The 22,257-nt window shown below is 40.4% G+C and overlaps 1 protein-coding gene and 1 long non-coding RNA gene across 6 annotated transcripts in view; one reads left to right on the top strand and one right to left on the bottom strand.

Moving 5' to 3' along the window:
- Positions 1-22,257, bottom strand: part of REV1 (REV1 DNA directed polymerase) — a 78,984-nt gene that overhangs the window by 36,428 nt on the left and 20,299 nt on the right. For 3 of the 4 annotated variants that reach the window (XM_084754114.1, XM_084754115.1, XM_084754117.1), the window contains one exon: positions 7,172-7,340. In XM_084754114.1, the coding sequence (XP_084610240.1) occupies positions 7,172-7,340 (169 nt within the window). Of the gene's footprint in view, positions 1-7,171; positions 7,341-9,222; positions 9,338-22,257 lie in introns of all 4 variants that reach the window. The other variant, XM_084754116.1, reaches the window with a different exon arrangement.
- Positions 1-22,257, top strand: part of LOC311581663 — a 29,238-nt gene that overhangs the window by 5,976 nt on the left and 1,005 nt on the right. The window contains exons 2-4 of one of the 2 annotated variants that reach the window (XR_014773837.1): positions 2,509-2,684; positions 2,952-3,126; positions 18,339-19,663. This is a non-coding gene — a long non-coding RNA (uncharacterized lncRNA). Of the gene's footprint in view, positions 1-2,508; positions 2,685-2,951; positions 3,127-18,338; positions 19,664-22,257 lie in introns of those variants that run through there. The other variant, XR_014773836.1, reaches the window with a different exon arrangement.

Here is a 22,257-nt window from a genome sequence, read left to right as displayed (position 1 = left end):
ATAACCAAAATTTAAAGCAGGTAGATCTTTAAGTATAAGGAAATGTTTTTCTTTCTTTTTCTAACATCACATTGAAGGGGAGAGAGAAGAGGAAGGAGGGAGAGAGGGAGGGACAGCGACAAGGACAGATGGAGACTCAATGACCCAGTGGAAGTAAGTCAGATAGCAGCTTATGTGAGCCGTGTTTTGACCTTCACCATATGGTCCTGGGGGATCAGACTCAAGGCTGTCAGACTCAGTGCCTAGAGTCTTATCACAGAGACCTCACTGCAGCTCAGTCAATGTTTTTTCATTTAGTCTCTGGTTTATAAACCAAAAATACGTATTAAAATTTTGTTTTAAAATTATTCAGGTAAATAATAAAAACCTAAATAAACTTTTATCTCATGAATCAGAAAGTCTCAACATTTTTATTTTCTTACAATTTTTTCTACCTTTTGCATAGCTTGAGAGAAAGAAGGAAGGAAGGAAGGAAGGAAGGAAGGAAGGAAGGAAAGAAAAGAAAAAGAAAGAAAGAAAGAAAGAAAGAAAAAACTGTTGGAAATAACTGAGCTGCCTTATAAACAACCAATTTAAAAATATTTTATTTATTTTATGTATATGAGTGCTCTGTCTGCATATGTACCTGCACAACAGAAGAGGGCACCAGATCTCACTACAGATGGTTATGAGCCACCATGTGGTTGCTGGGAACTGAACTCAGGACCTCTAGTAGAATAGACAGTGCTCTTAACCACTGAGGCATCTCTCTAGCCCCCTTGACAACCAATTTTAAACTTGAGTCAAAATTTATAATGTAGGAAAATATCCTCGCGAGAGTCTCTAAAAATAAAGTCACACAGCTTTTTGTACCCTTTGTGTAATTATATTGGTATATATTTAAGAATCCTAGTGAATAAATGTACTTTATACTATATCTAAATGCTGAAACTACTAAAATATAACAGTAAAGAACATACAAGCTATAAAACATTTTAATTTTTATTTACCTAATGGAATATCAAGGTATACCAAAATTATGTTAAATTACAGGAATCAAAAATCCTGAAGTTAGAGTTTTATTAGTTTATTCTTTGTCACACCAATTCCCCACTCCCCTTTAACTGCCAAACTCTGGATTTGCCCTCTTAGAGCTTCATTCGTGACAGCTCACCTGCTCCCTGCATCCTCCAGCAGAGATACTTAACACTTAAATGAATCCACTGTAGCTCTCCACCCTTTTCATCATGGATGAGAGGAAGGGACAGCACAAAAACACACCACATACACCACTTGCACATATTGAATAAAACCAAGAGGCAAAGAACAATAAAATGCTGACCCTTGTGCTTGTCTACCTTAATGACAGCAGGCAGAGTGACACAGATCCTAAGGTCAGTAAGCACGCAAGGGTATAAGAGCATGTTCAACTCCTAAGTGATGTGGCCCAGCAGAATTAGTCTTGTAAGTCCACGGAGTGTTAGAATGGGAAACAGTCAACTGAAATACTACAGGCCTCAAGTCACAAATCCTTAGAGAGTATTAGTAAAAGGAGGCCAGAACACAACTGTGTATCATAATGTTAGCCAAAACAAACAAACAAAAAACTTCATAATTTGAAACCAAGCAATTATATATCACTTGTACACCGATTACCCATTAATTAGGAATTCAGGCATTTGGGTAAAACATTGTATGATTTTGCTGTAGCCAGGGAAGTGGTTCACTCTTTAGTGGTGGCCACTTTGAGTGTGAGGACAGCGTGGGGTCCCTGGCACCCGCATGAGCAATCAGTTATTGGTGGTGCACGCTGGTAACCCTAGCTCTAGGAAAGCAGTCTAGCTGAAGGGCTGAGCTCAGGCTCAAAGACCTTGCCTTTAAAATATTAAATAAAAACATAAAGGCTGTCTTTCCTCCAATGTTCTCCACCTAACGTCAACCTCAGCCATTTTACACATGCACGCGCATACACACACATGAACAAAGAGCATGTACTGAAAACACAATATCTTTCACATTTTTCTCAGAGATTAATTTCTAATCTTTACTAAGATTTTGCTTAACCTAAACACAACGAACCCTACATTATCAACTGTTCTTATAAAAATAAAAAAAGGAAGGAAAATCTAAATACTAAAACCAGAAGAGATAACGTATTCCTCACTTTCCCAGAAAATGCTGGTGTGTGGTTTTCTTACAGCAGTGAGTTTCTCCTGTCAGTGTCTTCTAACTGAGCATACCTGGTCTGAGCCAAGAGATGTTATGAATCCGGTCACAGGGTATAACTTCTATACATCAAAAGATGTTATGAGTCAGGCCACAGGGTATAACTTCTATACATCATGCACGCACTGCACAACTTAAATACTCATCTACTTAGGTGAGGTGTTTTTTTTTTTTTTAAATCCTACTTAGCATAAGCTAGCCTAGAACTCAAAACCCTCCTGAGCGCTGGATTTGAGGAGCAGGCAACCACGCCTGCCTGCCTGCCTTTACTGAGTCTTGATTCCTGCTTTATCTTTCATGCAGCCCAGGTAAAACTCTCTCAGCCAGTGCACTGACTCATCTCTCCAGCTCCAAGAGCACACTTCTCATACCATACCGCCTGTAACTGCTTGAGACACAGATGGCCTAAAACACTGGTGTCAGCTGGAATTAGTCTACTGAAAATACTCTCAGAACGTGTACTACTGCAAGAGAATACTGTAAGCATCACAGTTGACTGTGGAGTATGTATTTATAGTTACACTGACTGTAGTTAGGAACCCAAGTTTTAGTTTGTGTCAATATAACCTAAAGATTGTTAAGTACATTATAAATAAACTGATGTACTGTTTGGGAATTGGGGGCAGGGAGGATCAACTCTGGGAATCAGTCCTACTAGCAAACTAGTGAACTGGTCTAACTTGAAACAAAAACAATACCTTGATCTATCCCCACTCACATCTAATCTATGCTGAACTTAACCACAGGAGGCTGAGTCCCATGGTGGAAGACTGAACACAAAGACCTGCTAAGAAAGCCAGAAGCAATCAGTAAAAACTGAGGACAGAATTCTTGACTCGTGCTCCCATGCACATGACAGGGTAGATGGGCCAACAGCGTGATGACGTAAGAGCATTTCTACACCACGTATCAAGGTTCACAGTAAGTTTGTCTCAGGGAAATATCAAGACAAATATTGCAGTGAAATAATTTTATTCTTTAAACTAATGTACACAGACTACTCATTAAGAGTCCCCTGCCTCTTGGAAGTCAGGGCTCTCTAATCATGCCTCTATTAGCTTAGGTTTAATGGCATACTTAGGGGCTTCTAATGAAAGCAGCACTCTAAACACCTTTAAACTCCTCAAAGGAAAAGAGAAAAACCAATTATAGAATGGTATGTACCAGCTGTTAAGTAACAAATATGTGTAACAAAAACCTCATTTAAATGCTGCTGAGAAGAGACCAACATGACTAGTGTACAAAACCAAAGTCCTATGATTTAACTAAAACTACTTCATGCTGTAAAGACATAACAGACATTTGGCATTTGTTTTATATATTAAGATTTATGCCCCCACAAAAGATGGAAAAAAATCCAGTTACACCTGAGTCTACTCCTCTATACCAACCTAGACAAATGGTACAGATTAGACACACACGAGTCATAACAGCTAAAGTCTAAGTCTAGCTGTGTCTAGGACATAGCAGCTAGTTACTGACTTTGTCTTCTCATCCAAAACTGAGGCCAAAAGGCCATCTAAGTAACTTCTACTCTCTTAAGAAATGGTTAAGCACCAACTCTGAACTTTAATAAAATTTTGTTTTAAAATGTGTAACATCTCAGCTGTTTTACATATTATGGTATCTTCTAAGCTGTACTCAGTAAGGACTGGAAAAAAGAAAATAATTGTAATAAGCAATATCACGGTAAGCAGATAAAGCCCCACTTAAAAGCCCTGTTTCTTACTGTCAAGTTTCTCTCAATCTTTCCAAATGGAAGAACCACAAACTCAGATCCAAGTTCTAGCCCTGGAGAACTGGCAAAACTGACCACACACTTCTTCTCTGGAATGAGGCTACTCCTTACCTGGAGAACTTCACACAAGTCTCCTAAGGAGACACATGGCTAAAAGCCACGATTATTAACTCTATACAACAGAACACAGCACAAGGGGAAACACTGGCGGGATGGTCTAGGAATGGACCTTTACATTTCATCTCCCCAAAGTTTATACATCTTTTAGTCTGTTAGATATGTCTGAACTTTCTAAAAGTAGTAAGATGATTTTCAACTCTTAGAATTAAGATTTACTGAGTAACAGTTAATGGCAACAGCTTCTCGGACAGTATGTCTCTACAACGTGTCCATTATGCTTCGTCTGCACAAATCATTTCTAGTTTTCACATAATCACGGCAGATGCAGATATTCACATTAGTTTTTTACATTAATTAACTTTGCTAGTGTGTACATGTGTGTGTTTAAGCATGCCACAACACACACATAAAGGTCAAAAAACAATTTGCAGCCGTCAGTTCTACCATGCAGATCCATAGGGACCAAACTTGGGTCCTCAGACTTGGCAATGAGTGCATTCATCTGCTGAGCCATCTCTCTGGAACACACATTCTTTTACAAGAGGAAGCAAAGGTTTCAGGTAAACATAAAAAGTTTCTAAATCCAGATTATATGGGTAGAGTTATTAAATTTGGACATGAACGCAAACTTAGCCCCAGAGCCTAAGGTCAGTCTTTTCTCCTATCAAGTTGCTCCTCATTTTTAGCAATTTATGTGACTTCATTCACTATATAGTGATGAGTCAACCCTGTGAAGTACATTCACAGACTGTGTTAGGATTAATTAAAGCTACAATTACCAAAAGGGAGAAAAAGAATTTGGGGCTGAAAAAAAATTTTTTTTGTTTGTTTGTTTGTTTGTTTTGTTAAGAGCATGTACTGGTCTTGCAGAGGATCTGATGCCTTCTTCTGGTCTCCAAGGGCACCTGTATGCACACGGTTCACACACACACAGACACAGACACACACACACACACACCTTAGAAAGGTGCTAAGTTTGCTTCATTAGTACCCTATGACTGTGTTCTTTTTTTAAATGTTTTTTAAAGACTTTTTTTTTTTTTTTAAGATTTATCATTTATTTATCATTATGCATACAGTGCTCTGCCTGCATGTACACCTGCTGGCCAGTAGGGGACACCAGATCACGTTATAGATGGTTGTGAGCCACCATGTGGTTGCTGGGAATTGAACTCAGGACCTCTGAAGGAGCAGTCAGTGCCCTTAACCTCTGAGCCATCTCTCCAGCCCTTGTTTCTTTATTTTATGTATGAGTGCTCTATCTGCATGTATACCTGCAGGCCAGAAGAGGGCATCAGATACCTGTACAGATGGTTGTGAGCCACTATGTAGTTGCTGGGAATTGAACTCAGGACCTCTCAAAGAGCAGACAGTGCTCTTAACCGCTGAGCCATCTCTCCAGCCGCTTGGCTGTGTTCTTATACACTAAAGAGAGTGCTTCTGTGCAGCAGGCAGCCTTGGGTATCAGTCCTCACTTTCCATCTTCTCTGAGGCAAGGTCTCTTTATATGCTGCTGCTGCTGCTGCTGCGAACATAAAACTGGCTGGCCCACAAGCTTCTAGGGCGTCTCCAACCTCTGCAGGCCATCTTAACTACAGGTGTTCTGCAGCTCTGGCTTTATATGGCTTCTGGATATAAGTGAAGGTTTTCATACTTCTACTGCAAGCACATTACCTACTGAGCCATATCTTAAGCACCTCATAGTACGTATGTAAATTATATAAAAATGTATATAAGGTTTACATGTATAAAATTTCAAGCAATTTTGTTGTTGTTGTTGTTCGTTTGTTTTTGGAGACAGGGTGTCTCTGTGTAGCCCTGGCTGTCCTGGGCTTGCTTTGTAGACCAGGCTGGCCCCGAGCTCACTGCAATCCACCTGTCTCTGCCTCCTGAGTGCTGGGACTACAAGTGTGAGCCACCACGCCCGGCATAAAAATCTTTTAAAGTTTGGTCCATCCCCAAAGTTCCAGAAGACATATTTAAGTTAGAAACGACTGTAACTAAATTTGCTCACTGGTTACATTTTATCATTTCTAAACTAATAGAAGAGAAAAGTAAGATCAACAAAAATTAACAGAATCCAAATGTCATAATGCCTAGCATCCAAAAGACGCTACCAAGACTCTGCCTCAAAAACCCAAAAACTAGTAAGTACACTGTTAAAAAGAAGAAACTGAGGGATGTGGTTTTGAGAACAACCTGTATAATACCCTACTAAAACAAAACAAAGTAACAGAACTGATTGCCAACTGGTCTCCTCTGAACCCCAATCTCAGAAATTCAGGTCTACATTAGCATGCTATATTAACATACCAAGGGTTTTAGTTTGTTTGTGTTTTAAGTCATATACTGCTTACTTTGCGTTCTATTGCTTTGAGAAACACCATGACCAAAAGCAAGTTGGTGAGGAAGGGGTTATTTCACCATATAGTTAAGTCAGGGCATGAACTCAAGACAGAAACATGGACGCAGAAACGGAAGCAGAGCCCACACAGAAATGCTACTTGATGGCTTGCCTTCCAGGAGTGACAGCGCTGACATTAGGCTGAGACATCCTACAAATCATTAATCAAGAAAATGTTCCAGATTTGCCCATTGCCAATCTGATGGAGGAAATTTCTCAATTGAGGTTCCTTCATCCCAACTGACTAGTTTATGTCAAGTTAACAAAAACTGGCGAGCATCAACTCATTATAAAAAAAATAGGTGCAATTTACTCTGTATAAAGCTTACTGTTTTGTCTCTCCCAATAGAATGAAAGCTCCATGAAGTAGTGCAAGGAGTTTTGTTAACTGGTACCTCCCAAGTACTAAGAATTCCACCTAGCACCTAAGTACATAATTTGCTGAGAAGGTAACACAGCCTGTCAAGTCCTGCTTGTAACTGCCTGTTTGTATCACCTCCTCGGTGTTCTGGCAGCTCAAGCTGCAGCACCATTTGCTATATTTTTGTATTTGAAATGGCCTCCAAGGCTTCTCATGTGTTTAGACTTAGCAGGCACACGCTATTTGAAGGTAGAGCTGGTTTTTACAACACTACAACAATAAAAGCACTGCAATTTTAAAAGAACAATTACTTGTTACAATTTAACCAAGAGTTAAAACTTACCTTTCTACAATCCATTCAGGTCGAATTACTTTTTCCCCCTTTAATTCTTTAATTTTGGCATTAGGAAGGTTTGTAGCAATAATGTGTGTTGTTTTGGATCTAGAGTAATACACATGGTATTGACCTCCATGCAACATCATTAGATTTCTCAATTCCTCAGCAGAAGGATCTGTAAGAATCAGTATTGAAATACATTAATAGTTTAATGTACAAGGCACAGAATGTTAGGCTGTAATACTCCTTTAAATAGGACTTATAACCAATACTAGTGCACTTTCTCCTTGGCCATTAAACAAAGCTGAAAGGCAAATAACCATGATGAAGCTCTGCTGCCTTGGCACATGATTCTCTCCTGGCTGTAGGAGACACTAAAACAAAATATCTACTGCTAGGTGACATCTAGCAGAGCAAACAAGGACCCAAAACAAGAACCAAACACTAATATATCAAATGTTTAAAACTTTTCAGCACACTTAGCATTTTTTATGTTGAGATTTCATGTTTTAAAAAACTAACAAACTAGCCATGGCCCTGTCTTCTCTACCCTGGGAGCAGCTCTCTCGCCTTGGCCCCTCACCCCTGAAAACATGCCTGCTCCAAGTTGTCTCTACCAGTTCCCTCAGCAGCAGCACTTCTCAGCTGCTGCTGTCCGCTGTCGGCTGTGAAGCTGAGCTGACCATGGGTGGACACTGACTGACAACCCAGGGCCTCAGCAGCTTGGCAGTCCCGCATCCTCTGACCTCACTCATGCCTAGTCACAGCTTCTAAACCAGCACCATTTCAAGGGACACTGACACAGCCACCAAGTTCACCGGGGCTAGGGCTGTTACAGCTGGGGTGGCTGGCTCTGGCTGTGGGTTTGGGGCTGTTTTGGGAAGTCTCACTCATGACTGGCTATGCAGCAGCTCTTATCCTACGCGATTCTGGGCTTGCCCACTCAGGCTCCTTTGCCCAGCGGTGGCCTTTCTCGTCCTCTTCAGTATGTGACCAGCTGTCTCCAGTTCAAGCTCTCATAGTTCTTCTGTGTGCTGCCTGCCATGTGTGTTCTATTCCCTGTACTTCCCCAGGAAGTCTAGGGGAAGTGCTTGGCTTAGGGTTAATCAGGAAGAAGACAAATAAATACTGTACTAATAGGTACAACAAAAAGTTAATAACTTAAACCCATGGTTTACTTTCCAGGCTTTAATTCATTAACTACTCCAGAGTAATATATAAGAAGATTTAGATAATTACTCATATTTACTATAAGCAGACTCACTATGGGGCTTGTAAATATATTTACCTCTGTAAAAGCTTAATAAAATTTCAAAAATATTTTTAAAATTAACAATTAGTTAATATCAAAGGCAAACAATACACTTATGCAAAAACAGTAAACTAAAAAACATAATTTTTATTTATTTATTGCTGTTACATATGTGTACATGATACATGTGAGCGCATGATATAAAGCCTCTGCGCCCGACTACCATCATCTTGCTGAGTTACTGTATTTTCGGATCATAAGACGCACCCAGTTTTTAGAGCAGGAAAACAAGAAAAACAGTAAAAACAGCAATCAGACCATTAAGGAGCACCCTAATTCCCACCCCCTACTTTTAGGGGGGAAAGAGTGTCTTATGGTCCAAAAAATACGGTAAGCTGTGCTTGTGGTCACCACAGCTGAGCCTGCTGGCTGCTGGTGTGAGCACCCAGCCACGCTTCCCACCCAGGGCCGGCAAGCGGCCACAGGCACTCTGCGAAGGACGAGCGCCAACAGGATGGCAAGGCTGCGGGAAGGGGGCTCTCTCTACACAGCCATGGGAAATCATTCTCTATGCGGTGTGCAGACCTTCCAGGGCCGCTCCTACAAGGTCATCCACATTTCTCCCTGAAACCCTCCACCCACTGCTGTGCACGTCATTCTTCAGGGCAATGGTTCTCAACCTGTGTGCTGCAAACACAATCGGGGGTGGGGGGCTGGGGGTGTCAAAAGACCCTTTCACAGGGGTCACTGTGACAACTGCAGAACAGGGCATTTACATTATGATTCATAACAACAGCAAACTTACAGTTATGATAATGTTATGGTTGGGGTCACCACATCATGAGGACCTATATTAGAGGGCTGCAGCATTAGGAAGGCTCAGAAGCACTGGTTTATGGTAAACTGGTTTATCATGGGACCTGGTGAGGAGGAAAAGAGACCATTCCTTATGTTCTGTGTCTCCCACTTACTGGGAGAAAATTCTTCCAAAAGCAAGCATCCCACAGCATTTGTTTTTTCAGGTTAATAGGACAACTTTGTGAAACTGGTTCTCTCTTTCCACCTTTTTATGGATTATGGTTCAAAATGAGGTCACCTGGTTGGTGAGGCAAGCATCTTTACCCAATGAGCTATCTCACTGGTCCCAAGAAATATTCCTTTTTCAATTCTGTTTCATATTCTTAAGTATAGAAAATATCTTAAATACCTGAAACTTTAAAAGATAAAAATTAATGTGGCTTACACTTTCCAATAATAGTAGTATGTGTGGCTCACTAAGTCTGTGACTTCTATTCCTAGTACCGCATTAAACTATTTCTTTTCAAAGACTTTATACTTCTTTCATCTATTATCCTAATGAACGCCCTAGTTCACACCTGCCCCAGCAACAGCTGTTCTCTGGAGGGAATGTTTACACCAGAGCCTCTGTATCCACCTTGTATTCCAGCAATGTGGTTTTTTTTTTGTCTTAATTTTAAATAAATGCTTTTTAGTGTAGCAGCTGTCTAATTAGGTTAAGTGTCGATCTTTAGGAGAAAAATTGAGGGAGGTGCATGCCCATTTAGAAGTGTGGGGCTTATCTAATTTTCAGGAAATTCTTGTAGTATACATAACTCATGCGACATTGATGACAAATACTAGCACTATTCTATGAGGTGTGCCACAATGCAAGCTACAGATAATTTAAAACTTACTAGCAACTTTAGTAAAAAAAAAAAAAAAAGTCAGCAAGGTGAATACAGCAAATATTATTTTGAAATTTAAGAGATATTAAAAAATGGACCTTGTGGATGGCACAGGATTTTAATCCCAACACTTGGGAAGTAGAGGCAGGTGATCTCTCTGAGTTTGGGGATAGACTGTTTTACAGAGCAAGGCTTAGGCAAGGCAAAGCTATATAATGGGACCCCCTTCTCTAAACCAACACCAAAAAAGGGGCACTTTTGTATTTTCTACATTAAGATCCTAGAGTCCAGAACAAATTTTGTATTTAAGACATAATTTAGAGTAGCCAAATTAATACATGTAACTAAGGACCAATTAAGATGGACAATGTAATAGAAAAAAAAAACTGGAAACATAATATGCTTTTGAATAAAATTAATTTAAAAATCACAAAAAATAAACTATGGCAACGTGACTTAGTGTAAGAATGGCAAAGTGGCATGGCTACAGGCAGCACGCTGTGCTTTGTTTTCTGTTTAAGAGATTCCAGCACTGGGGATGCCAAGGAAGGAAGAATCTAAGTATAATGCAAGCCTAGAAAACATTCTAGAATACATTATCTCAAAACTCAATAAATAAAACAAAATATACCAAGTGACTAGATTACAATATCCTGATAGGGACAGCAAATCCAGTAAGGAGTGCAGTGGTCAGAAGCAGAACCATGCATTAATCTATTACTTTCCAAAACCACTTCTCTTAAAAGATTAAACTAGAACTGGGCAGTGAGATGGCTCAATGGATAAGGTACTTACTACCAGGCCCAGGGGCCTGCGCTTCATCACCAAATCCACAAGGTGGAGAAAGAGAACTGGCCCCACACTGCCTTCTGACCTCCACAGGAGCACCATGATATATATGTGCGCGTGCACCCTGGCAGGCACTAAGACACAACTCTTTTTTAGACAGAAAACACCTGGCAGACCTCTAGTCACAAGGTTTGTCAGGAACACATTAACAACAATAAAGCACCCCTCTTTACTAGTTACTGCTTGACATCTAATTATTCCAGCAATTTAAAACTTGGAAATCTGCAGAGCTCACTGTCTTTGACTGAATAAAATTAAGAGAGCTCTCTGGGTTCAAATTTGAAAGCTCTTGCAAATTCTTGAGTGTAAAGTGAACTGTGAAATTCACTATTGTTTAATGGAAGATTACATCAACTATTATGTCTGACTGACTTGGGTTTAATCTTGGCTTTAACGCTATATTTGTTTTGTTTTGTTTTGTTTTTCAAGACAGGGTTTCTCTGTGTAGCCGTGGCTGTCCTCGACTCTCCTGTAGATCAGGCTGGCCTCAAACTCACAGAGATTCCTGTCTCTGCTGGGACTACAGGCTTGAGCCACTACCGCCTAGCTGGCTTTAACACTTTTTGTTTGCAACCACGGATATGTTACACTAGATTTCTCCTATTTCTTCATAAATGAGTAGAGTTGTTATAAACAAGTCCAGCACAAAGGAAGCACATGGCACAACATATTACTATAAACTGTGATGACTCTAGAACCTCTCGCAAGTTTTGCATGTGTACTAAGCTGAGGCTCTTGTCCCAGACCGTAAGAAAAATGACAAGATACATAAGTGACTCTGATTTTCACACAACAATTGAACTGCCAATAAATGCACTGTGGGTAACAAGCCAGGAACTACCACTCTACCAGCCTAACTGCCTGATATCCATAATAGCTACTGGCTGTCCTTATTTTTTCTAAAACTTTTCAAAAAAGTATTTTTCATTCATCCTATTTTTTAATAAAACATTCCCACACAATAATTGAAGATTTACATAAGTTCAGTTTTACACTCAATACTGCACTTTGATTCAATAAATATGGAGGTTTTTAGTAAAAAAATAGAATGGCTGGGAAAGCCCCCTGAATCTACATGGCATTAAACACAAACAGGACCTTTCTCGGGCAGGAGGGCCTCTTCCAGCAACTACGCCAGTCAGCTTTTCTTCACAGCACTCACACCATCACCTGTCTACTTGCCACTTGTCGAATCCCCAGCCCCTGTGAGTGTGCTTCCTGGAGGCAACAATCTTGCCCTCCAGCCTTCAGATCACTATACCACAAAGCAAGTGCTCACTAAATGTTCATTTAATCCATAAATATCCTTAATGCGTCACAGGCTCCATCCTGGAATTCAGCATTTTACAGAGTGCAAGTGGCGGTGGCTACACGTCAGTTCCCAGAAGGCTTACACAGCCATGTACAAGTGAGGCCACGGTGAAGCCCTGTGGGGGACTGTGGGGGACTGCTGAGATTTACAGTCCAGCTCTCACCTGTTAGCTGTGTGGATCTTAGGAATGCTGCTTAAATTCCGCTTGCGTCAGCCATTAGTGTTACAGAACTACTTTTATTATCATCCGTTTCTTATCCTAACGCAGGATGTTGGAAAGAGCACAAAATTGAGGCTGTTCTCCTCAAACAAACCATCAACATTGTTTTCAATCCACAATCCTGTACCTACAAGTCTTATTCAGAGATGCCCCTGATAGCCAGGCATAAAAGAATAGTTCACGCCAGGCAGAGGCAGGAAGGAGATTTCTGAGTTTGAGCCTAGCTTAATCTACATAGTAGTGAGTTCCAGGATAGCCAGAGCTATCCTGTCTCAAAAATACAGACAGACAAGCAGACAGACAGAATAGTATGGACAGAAAGTGTAAAGTCAAAGCAAACCCAGATTGAGAGAGGCTGTCTTCCCCAAGTCTTATCATGGTATCACACATCAGGACATCACCCCCACGTTAGCACACACCAGCCTGATCGGGGTGAACAGCAGACCATCTCAAGCATCTAGCAAAACAGCTAACACCCCATTCCCCACTACTAACCTCCTGATTAGGGTGAACAGCACCGTCGCAAACGTCTAGCAAAGCTCACACCTTAGACTCTACTACAAACCTCCTTGAATATGTTAATTTAAGAAAATTGGAGGATTAAAAAAAACCAACAAAATTGTTACCTACAAATCGCTACTGACATTTTAGTGAAGGTCCGTTACATTACTGTTTCTGAGGTTCAGCAGCTCCACACAGGTCTTTAGCAGAAGGAAAAACAGCACTCATTCTAACAAGAAATTCTATAAGGCAATATGTCAAAAATAGTTTCTAAAAGTTCAGATTCTACAGTTCTAAACAATCAAGTTATTCACTGGATTCATACAATAAAGTTTTTTTTTAATAACTAATGTCAATTCTAAGCCTATTAATTTTATAACAATCCTTATATTGACATAATGGAACACTTTCAAATCAAAGTCGTTGTACCCCCCCTTGCCCCCAACTGAGACAGGATTTCTCTTATGTAGACCTGTCTGTCCTGGAACTTGCTATGCAGACCAGGCTGGCCTCCAACTTATAAAGATCCACCTGCCTCTGCCTCCAAAGTGCCGGGATTAAAGGCATTTACCACCATTGGCCAGCAAATGTGCATTTTTTTTAAAAAAAATGTAACTTATTTATGTGTATGAGTTGGCTTATATGTATGTCTGTACACAACATGCAAGCACTGAGCACCCTGGCCCCGGAGTCACAGACAGTTGTGAGCTGCTACATGGGGGCCAGGAGCTGAACATGGGTACTCTGAAAGAGCAGCCAGTGCTCTTAACTGCCCCTCAGTGGTACTGTTACACCCCATATGAAGTAGGCAGCACTGCGAATGTATGGTGAGAAGAACTGTAAGAACTGCAAACACCTGGCTGTTTTCCTATTACAGTCTGTATATACTTTCTCTAGTACAACAATGCCAGGAAGGAGTATGTTGGTTTTACAGAAAAACTAACATCACAATATGTTAAGCTAATTTTCTACAGTGGTACACAGCTTGTGGAAAACTCACAACTCAACTTTGGACTTATGCCTCAAGAAACTCCAAACTTTAACACACTAACACACACACACACACACACACACACACGCACACGCACACACACACACACACACCCCATGTGCAATATGCTGTCCTCAACAACAAAATCTATCAGTTGTGTAAAATTTGTGATTTTTTTACAGCAATAATTCTAAACATTTTATGCAGGAACGTAAGATTGGGTGCTAATTTCTTTAAACCATTATATCAAACAATGTTTTCTAAATGTTTTTTTTAAAAAAGTGTGTGTGTGTGTGTGTGTGTGTGTGTGTGTGTGTGTAGGTAGGTAGACAAAAGAAGGGTACCATGGACTGCATATAGCACCCAGAGGACAGCTTTTAGAAGTCTGGTCTCTATTCTAGGAATCAAAACTCAGGTCATCACGTTTGGTGGCAAGCATCCTTACCTACCTTACCTTAAAATATTTCACCAGCCCCAAACAATGTATAATCTTTAAAGACACAATATACATGGCACCCTAGTATAAAGTGGTTTCAGTAAGTGTTGATAAGGGATAGTGCAGTGTAAAGTGCTTGCCTAGTATGCCGAAGGTCCTCAGTTCAATCACCAGGACTGCCTCCCAAAATAAAATAAGTATTTACTAAGAAAAGGTAAAATTTTCTGTCTCCAATGATAGTAAAACTCAATTTTTTTTCCTTTCCTATCAATGAACACTTATTGGGTTGAGCAGTGGTAGTGCACTCAACACTCAGGAGACAAAGGCAGGTCTACAGAGAAACCCTGTCTTGGAAAGCCAAAAATGAGCAAACAAATAAATACTTATTGGTATGTCCATTTTAATTGCATCAACATATATGTCAATTTTCAAACAAGCATTCACCTCTCTGGAGTGCAAAATAAAACTATTTTGGAGTCATAACCAAGAAATAGTAATTCAGGAAAGAAAACTAGCTTTTAGTGGATATTCCAGTTAGCCACTTGTTATACTCAGAACAATTACTTTGAAGCTACTATTATGAAAAGGTATTGACCGCTCACCTGGGTCCTCCAGGTAACTAAAATGAGGTTAATAATCTGCCCGAATCTTCTATGTCTCATGCTCAGCTCTGTGTAGGTATGATAATGACTCGTTTGAGGAGCATTTGGGGAAAGCTGTGACATGTAACCTTTAGTTAGGTTTAGCCCCTTCAAGGCTAAATGCAGAGTCATAATCCTGAATCCTCTAAGATGCCTACTTGAGGAAACAATCATCTTACAGAATTACCATTCCTCTCAAGCAATGACAATTAATATCTTATGAACCTAAACTATCTTGTAAGGCCAGTCCTAAGACAATAGGCAAGCTGACTGCTGGCCTGGAACTCACTACGTGTGCCATTTTCACAGGAGCTGAGACTACAGGAGTGAGCATCCACAGCTGGCAGCTCTGGTTGATATATCTCGCCCTAAATCTTCCTCTCCCTAACCCAAACGCTTGCCAATACTACAAACACCTGACTTGGGGTCTTCCTAGTAGACACTGATGAAATCCCCTTTTCCTGGTTCCACCAATTACTCAGCTCTAAACTGTGTATTGCAACAGGTGGCTGAGCCTAGCCATAAAAAAGCAAAAGTTACAAACTTGCTTAACCATCATTATTAGAATTTCTCAGTTGAACCTCAGTATTTTCAAATCTCCAAGATCAGTAGTTCTCAACAAGAACAATACACACAAAGCCACAACTGAGGCTTTCCTCAACACTGCAGTGTGATTTCCGAGCTCAGAACCTGCTAATGCTGATGTAAGGGATATGTCTAAATGTTACTGACTACTGAAAAGAGCAGAAATGTATATAAGGGGTAAATTGATACATTTTTATCAAGTGAAGGCCAAAATATGTCATAATTTCCTGTTCCTATGAAGATGTTGTATAAAGTCAATATAGAAAAGCACTATTAAAAACAAAACAAAATCCAAAGTAACCATTGTCTATAATCCTAACAACTGAGGCAGAAAGAATGTCAAGATCTCAAGGGTAACCTGGGCTACCTGGTAAAACTATGCTACAAAACAACAATAAAAAAAAAAAAAAACGGGCTGGAGAGATGGCTCAGAGGTTAAGAGCACTGGCTACTCTTCCAAAGGTCCTGAGTTCAATTCCCAGCAACCACATGGTGGCTCACAACCATCTATAATGAGATCTGGTGCCCTCTTCTGGAGTGCAGATGTACATGCAGGCAGAACACTGTATGCATAACAAATCTTAAAAAGAAAACAAAAATGTTTTTATAAGGCTGGCCTATAGGAAAGTCTGTCAGGGACTTTACTGACTAATGACTGATGTAAGAGAGCCCAGCCCACGGGTGTGGGGGACACCCCCCCCAAAGGCAGATAGTCCTGGGTTATATTAGAAAACAGGCTGAACAAGCCAGTGAACATAGCTTCAGTCCCCTGCCTTGCCTTCTTTCAGTGATACACTGTTGCCTGAAAGTATAAGCAAAATAAACCCCTTTTCCTTTAACCTGTTTTATCACAGCTATAGAAACCCTAACTAAGACACTTGTCATGCAAAAAAAGGTCTTTGGTTCAAACCACCCCCACCAGTACAATAATAATAAAATTTAAAAACTAAGTCCCCCATTGCTAAATTGTCTGATGTAAAAAATAAAATTCAAACCACTTTCAACTTTTTATTTACTTTATACACAGAAGTTAACTCTGGATCAAATACCTTATCTAACAAGACACAATTCATGACGAAACAATGGAAAATCTGTACTAGTTTTTCAGATGCCAGAATTGAATGATTTTCTCATTTTTCTTTCCAAGATAGACTACTGGAGAGGAAATACAATGTGAACAAAATGTTTCTATAGCAAAAATGTTAGTAACAAATAGTTACTGACAAGAATCATGATTTGGAAAACTGCTACCACAGAAATAAAGATTCTGATACTCTCTAAACTCATACTAAGGTCAGGAGCACTGGCTGCTCTCCCAGAGAACCTGGGTTCATATGGTCACAACCATCCTAACTCTAGTCCCAGAGACGCAACGCCCTCTGCTGGCCTTTGTGGGCACTGAATGCATATGATGTGCAGGCATACATGTAGGCACAATACCCAAATACACAAAATAAAAGGAAGGGGGAAAAAGTAAACTATTTAGCAGCATTTCTTAGGCAAAATGTTGTTGTGTTCCTAATGAGAATAAAGGCACTCTAGGACAGACTATCTTCTGAATCAAAGCTTAAATTATAACTCAACAAATCTCTTTAGTTAACGAAACATCTTAAATTTCAGGGTTAACTGATAGCAGCCATAGTAAGTACTTAACATATCACTACAGTACAAGTAGAGTGTATACACCACCAAAGGGCAGCACATAAGGGGGCACCTAGGCCTAAAGCTGGCATCCAACCACAGTAAATGCCCTCTCCTGATACTGCAACAGCTGTATGTAAGTAAGGCTTATGGAAGGTTTGCTCATCTAGTTAAAACAGTTCTGTAAATAAAACACAAATCTTGTGTAACAGGTTTCCTAGCTAGATAGGTATGGAAGACACTTTGTGCACTATTTCACCCTTCATGTCCAAAAAACTTAATTCTGATTGTTTTATATTACACAGATGGTTAAAGATGTAAAGTCAACAACTAGTTGTCTGCATTCTCACTCTGACCCAACCATAGAACTTATAATTTGAGTCTCACAATCTTATCAATTAAAAAATAATGTAGCATAAAAAGTAATAAAAATAATAATGTAGCAGTCACCGAGGGGCAGCAGCGGGTGGGGATAGGCGGTGATGAGTGCTGAGGGCTTTCCCTGAGGATCTAATGCATGGAGAAGGAACACAGCTCCTTCTTTAAAACCAAGTATAAGCACACCTGTAATCCCAGCACCTCAGAGGCAGAGGCAGGTGGATCTCTATGAGTTTAAGGCCAGCCTGGTCTACAAAGTGAGTTACAGGACAGCCAGGGCTACACAGAGAAACCCTGTCTCAAAACAAAACAAAACAAAACCCAAGTACATACTTGGGCAAGGCCAGTAATGGCCCGGGGCCAGAGACTGGGGAGCAGTAGCTCCCAGATCCTGAGAACCCAACTCCTTCCACCGTAAGGCTTGGTCATGGTTATCAAAGCCGCTGTGTGCTAGGTCTGTGAGGCACTTGAGATGCCCTGTGCTCCCTTTGTGCAACTCTGCTAGATAAGCTCCCTGCTAACTTCCTCCCATTGTGATAATTTCTACTGACACTGTCCTGTTTTCTTCCTTTTATGAATTTTGTACAAAAGATGCTGTATTTCTTATTAATCTTATCTGTGCGATCTCCTGATCATAAACTTTCCTATCATCTCCTGGTCACCTCTCTCCCTGCTGTTCCAGGTCAACTGGAGTCACCAGTCCATTATCAGAGGGACAGCATAAACACACCCTTCTCCTTGTCACTCCTGCCCAAGATGCCAACAGCTATTCTTCCTCTTCTCCTGACAAAAACCACTGCTCAAAAATGCCAGAGAGGTCCAACCAAATAAAGTTCTAAATGTCTGGAGAACGGTTTCCTAGTACCTATTAGGTGCAAATGTCCCATCAGGTACCAGCGTAACTACAGAACACAGCAGAAAGCAATACAGAAAATCCCGACACCAGTTACATTCCTTCACCTCTGAAACACAGGTCAGCCTCACAGGAAAGGGAGATGCATACAGTCATACCAAGTAATTTCTAGCAGGCATCCACATAGAAAAATTAGTTTCGTCAACATTAGATGGACTCCTCTCCTTCACCACCATATTCACAAACTCAGACAGCATCAACGTCTGCACTTAAATCTCTCCCTTGGCATGAACAGCAGCTTCACTGTGCACACCATGCCTGTCCACTTGCCTCTTGACAAACGTCAGCAGTGCTGAGGTCACTGGGCCTGGATTTTATCCTTATGTTGTAAAGAGTAAAAGTAAAACTTGCCGCATCTTTCTACATCAACTGTCCTGCCCAACAGAAAAGTGCAATTACTGTCGCTCAAGATTAAAGCATAAACTCACGTAGAAAAAATAAACACACCCAGGGCCAACCTGCCACAGACAATTGTGTACCCCCAGGCCTACGATATGGCCCATTTCTTCTAATGCATAAGAAAACTGGGTTACAACACATTTTCTGTAAAAAACGGATTTTCTTTTATGTGTGTGCCAGCTGAGTATGAGTGTTTTAGGTTGAAAAAAACAGGTGTGAGTAGACCTGGATACAGTAAGCATTAGCAGATGCCTGCGCCTGCTTGTACAGCCTAACAAGCTAGTCAGACTCTGGTCCCGTCTTTCATGATAAAGTCTCAATTTAAAATTTTTTAAAAATAATGCAAAATCTTAACTTTAGAACAACAAAATGTCTCAATTAATACATAATATCAGCCAGCAGGCCTTATGCATCTGAGAAAGGAGATTTTGAAATAACCAAAAAAATTTCAGCTCTAGCTTTGTAGCTGCCTCTCACTCCTGCCAGCCAGAATGTTCTTTGTGTTGAAATGTCCTTAAGGCTTCAAATAGGGTACTCTGTGTCCTCCAGGGCATTCCCCACATATGTACACGGCAAAAGGATCTGCTTCCTCAAAAGCCCAGCTTAATTACAGTACTATTTACATTTTGGAACTGACATCACCCTCACCACTTCCTGTGGGCTGTTCCACAGGATCCTGGAAAGGCATTCCACATCATGAATGAAGAAAAAAAAGGACCATCTTACCCCATGAATGTGTTACCCACCTTAGGAATACAAAAAGTTCCTAAGTTTCACATTACAGAATTCACTGTACTGCTGCCCTCTGCTCTTAAGGGAGCCCTCTCCAATCTCTTTTGGGAGTGTATACTTAAGACACACCCTTCAGGTATCAACTAATTTTTCTTTTTCTTTGTTTCACATTTCTTCCCTTGTTACATAACTTAGACCAACACGAAGTTTTAATAATCATAGTATGATGTAGTTTCATAAAGGGGTAATCTTTGAATGTTTAGTTTTTGTACTACAAAAAGATTAATAAAATTTTAAAGTATGTGCTAATTTCAATAAATAATAGGAACAGAGAATGAAAAATGACCATTTATATAAGCATTATTATTGAAAATATTTTAACATTCTAATATACAAATACAAAACTATTTTTACAAATAGTTCATTCAACAAATACTAATTAAACATAAATATGATGGTGAGTATTGAGTATTAACTTGACTGGGGGAGGATGAGCATATGTGAAAATATGGAGCAACTGGTACAGAGAACGAATAATGATACTGACTGAGCTGGATACGTGACTGGTAAGGATGCAAATCAGAGTATTCATACTGCTAGTGAGAATGTGAATATTACAACTTAGGAAAGTCGTATTTTCACAAGAACTAAATATACAAGTACTTTTGTGTTCATACAAAAACACACACATTTATAGCAAAAACTAAGAATTACTCTGATGTTCTTAAGTAGGCAAATGTTACACCGTGGCACATTTATAATATAAAATACAACTATATGATACAAAGGAGGAAAAAACTGCTGATGGATTTAACAATTTTGACACATTACCAAAGAATTAAACTGAGTAAAAAGGGTCGTCATCACAGAAGAATGCAGACTGTGTCCTATGTGTGTATGGAAAGAGCTATGGAAAGAGAGAAGTGGGCACGGCTACGGAAGGGCAGCCTGCAGGGTCGTGTGAGGACCACCATGTGCCTGCACTGCAGCAACGCCACGTCCTGGCTGTGGCCTCACTCTGCTGAGATCTCTGCAACTTCTCACAAGTGCTTCGGGTCCGGTGGCAGACCAACTCTACCTCAGGAAAATAAGATGGAATGGAGGATGATACCCAGTGTCGACCTTGCACTCCACGCATGTACACAGACCTTCATGAGCACACATGTACACATCAAGGGAGACAAAATTAGCTGGCAAAGCTTTTTAAGCTCAAGTTATTCAACTAATTGGATCAAAGGAATTGAATATGGAAAAGGTACAGCTAGGTCAGCTGGAAGCTCTACTTGGAACATGAATAGAAGCGTGTGGGGAACAAAAATGGATAAGCAGGATCTCAGCACCTCTGAAGCAGAGGCGGCGGGTCAGAGTGGGTGAGGAGGGCTCTGTTAGCATACCTGCGCACTGTCGGGACTGCCCACCTCAGCCCCTGATTATTAGAACCACAGGTGTGCAGCACTTCATCCAGCCTAAAGCACCACACTATTTTAACATCTACTTATTATTTTATGTAGAAATATTTTTCCTAGCTGGGCGTGGTGGTGCATGCCTTTAATCCCAGCACTCGAGAAGCAGAGGCAGGTGGGATGCTGTGAGTTGGAGGCCAGCCTAGTCTACAAGTGAGTCCAGGACAGCCAACAATTAAAAAAAAAGAAAAAAGAAAAGAAAGAAAGATAGATAGATAGATTTTTCCTGTGTGTATGTATGTGTACCAAGTATGTGGCTGGTTCCCAGAGTCCAGGAGGGGGAGTGTCATATCCCTTGGGATTGGAGTTGATGATTGTGACCCACCAAAGAGGTGTGGGAACCAAAATTGGGTCTTCTGTACGAGCAACAAGTGCTTTTTTTTCCCCTTAACTTTGTGCTTGTTTGGTTTTTTTTTTTTTAATTGATTATTTGGGAATCTTGCATCATGCATCCGATCCTGCTCAACTCCCAGTGCTTCCGTGTCCACTCCCTCAGTAAAGAAAAGAAAGAAGTCCATTTTGTGTTGTCCATGCCCTCACTGGCATGTGGTCTAGTGACAGGCTCAGAAAGGAAGACAAATCCTCCTCCACCTGCACCCCTACCAGACAACATCAATTGAAAAGACTTGCAGTAGTCAGGGAGGGGCAGCAACAAGTCCTCTTAACTGCTGACCCAACTCTATCAACCCCTAAAATACTATTTATTGGCTAACTCAGTACACAGAAACTGTTGTTTTATTTGTAAAACTACACAAAGTACTAAATCAGCATTTTTTCCCCTAAAAACAACATCACCTTATATCACAACCTCTGTCCCCCTGACTGGTTCCTCTGTGTAACCCTGGCTGTGCTGGACTTACTTTCTAGACCAGGCTGGCCTCAAACTCAGAGATTTGCCTGCCTCTGCCTCCCAAGTGCTGGGATTAAGGCGTGCACCACCATACCCAGCTTATATCACAATTTATATCACAGTAAAATTCAGCCTAACTGCAGAATTATTGTATAATACTAACAAGAACAAAAAATTACTATCATTATCTTAAAGGCAAGAGACAAAATAGTGAATCCTAACAAAACTGTTTTATATACCATAC

Source organism: Acomys minous (genome assembly GCF_964271855.1).
Source record: "Acomys minous genome assembly, chromosome: 13".
In the NCBI taxonomy this organism is placed as follows: domain Eukaryota; kingdom Metazoa; phylum Chordata; class Mammalia; order Rodentia; family Muridae; genus Acomys; species Acomys minous.
The sequence above is the reverse complement of the archived record's forward strand: the minus strand, read 5'-3'. Positions and strand labels throughout refer to the sequence as shown.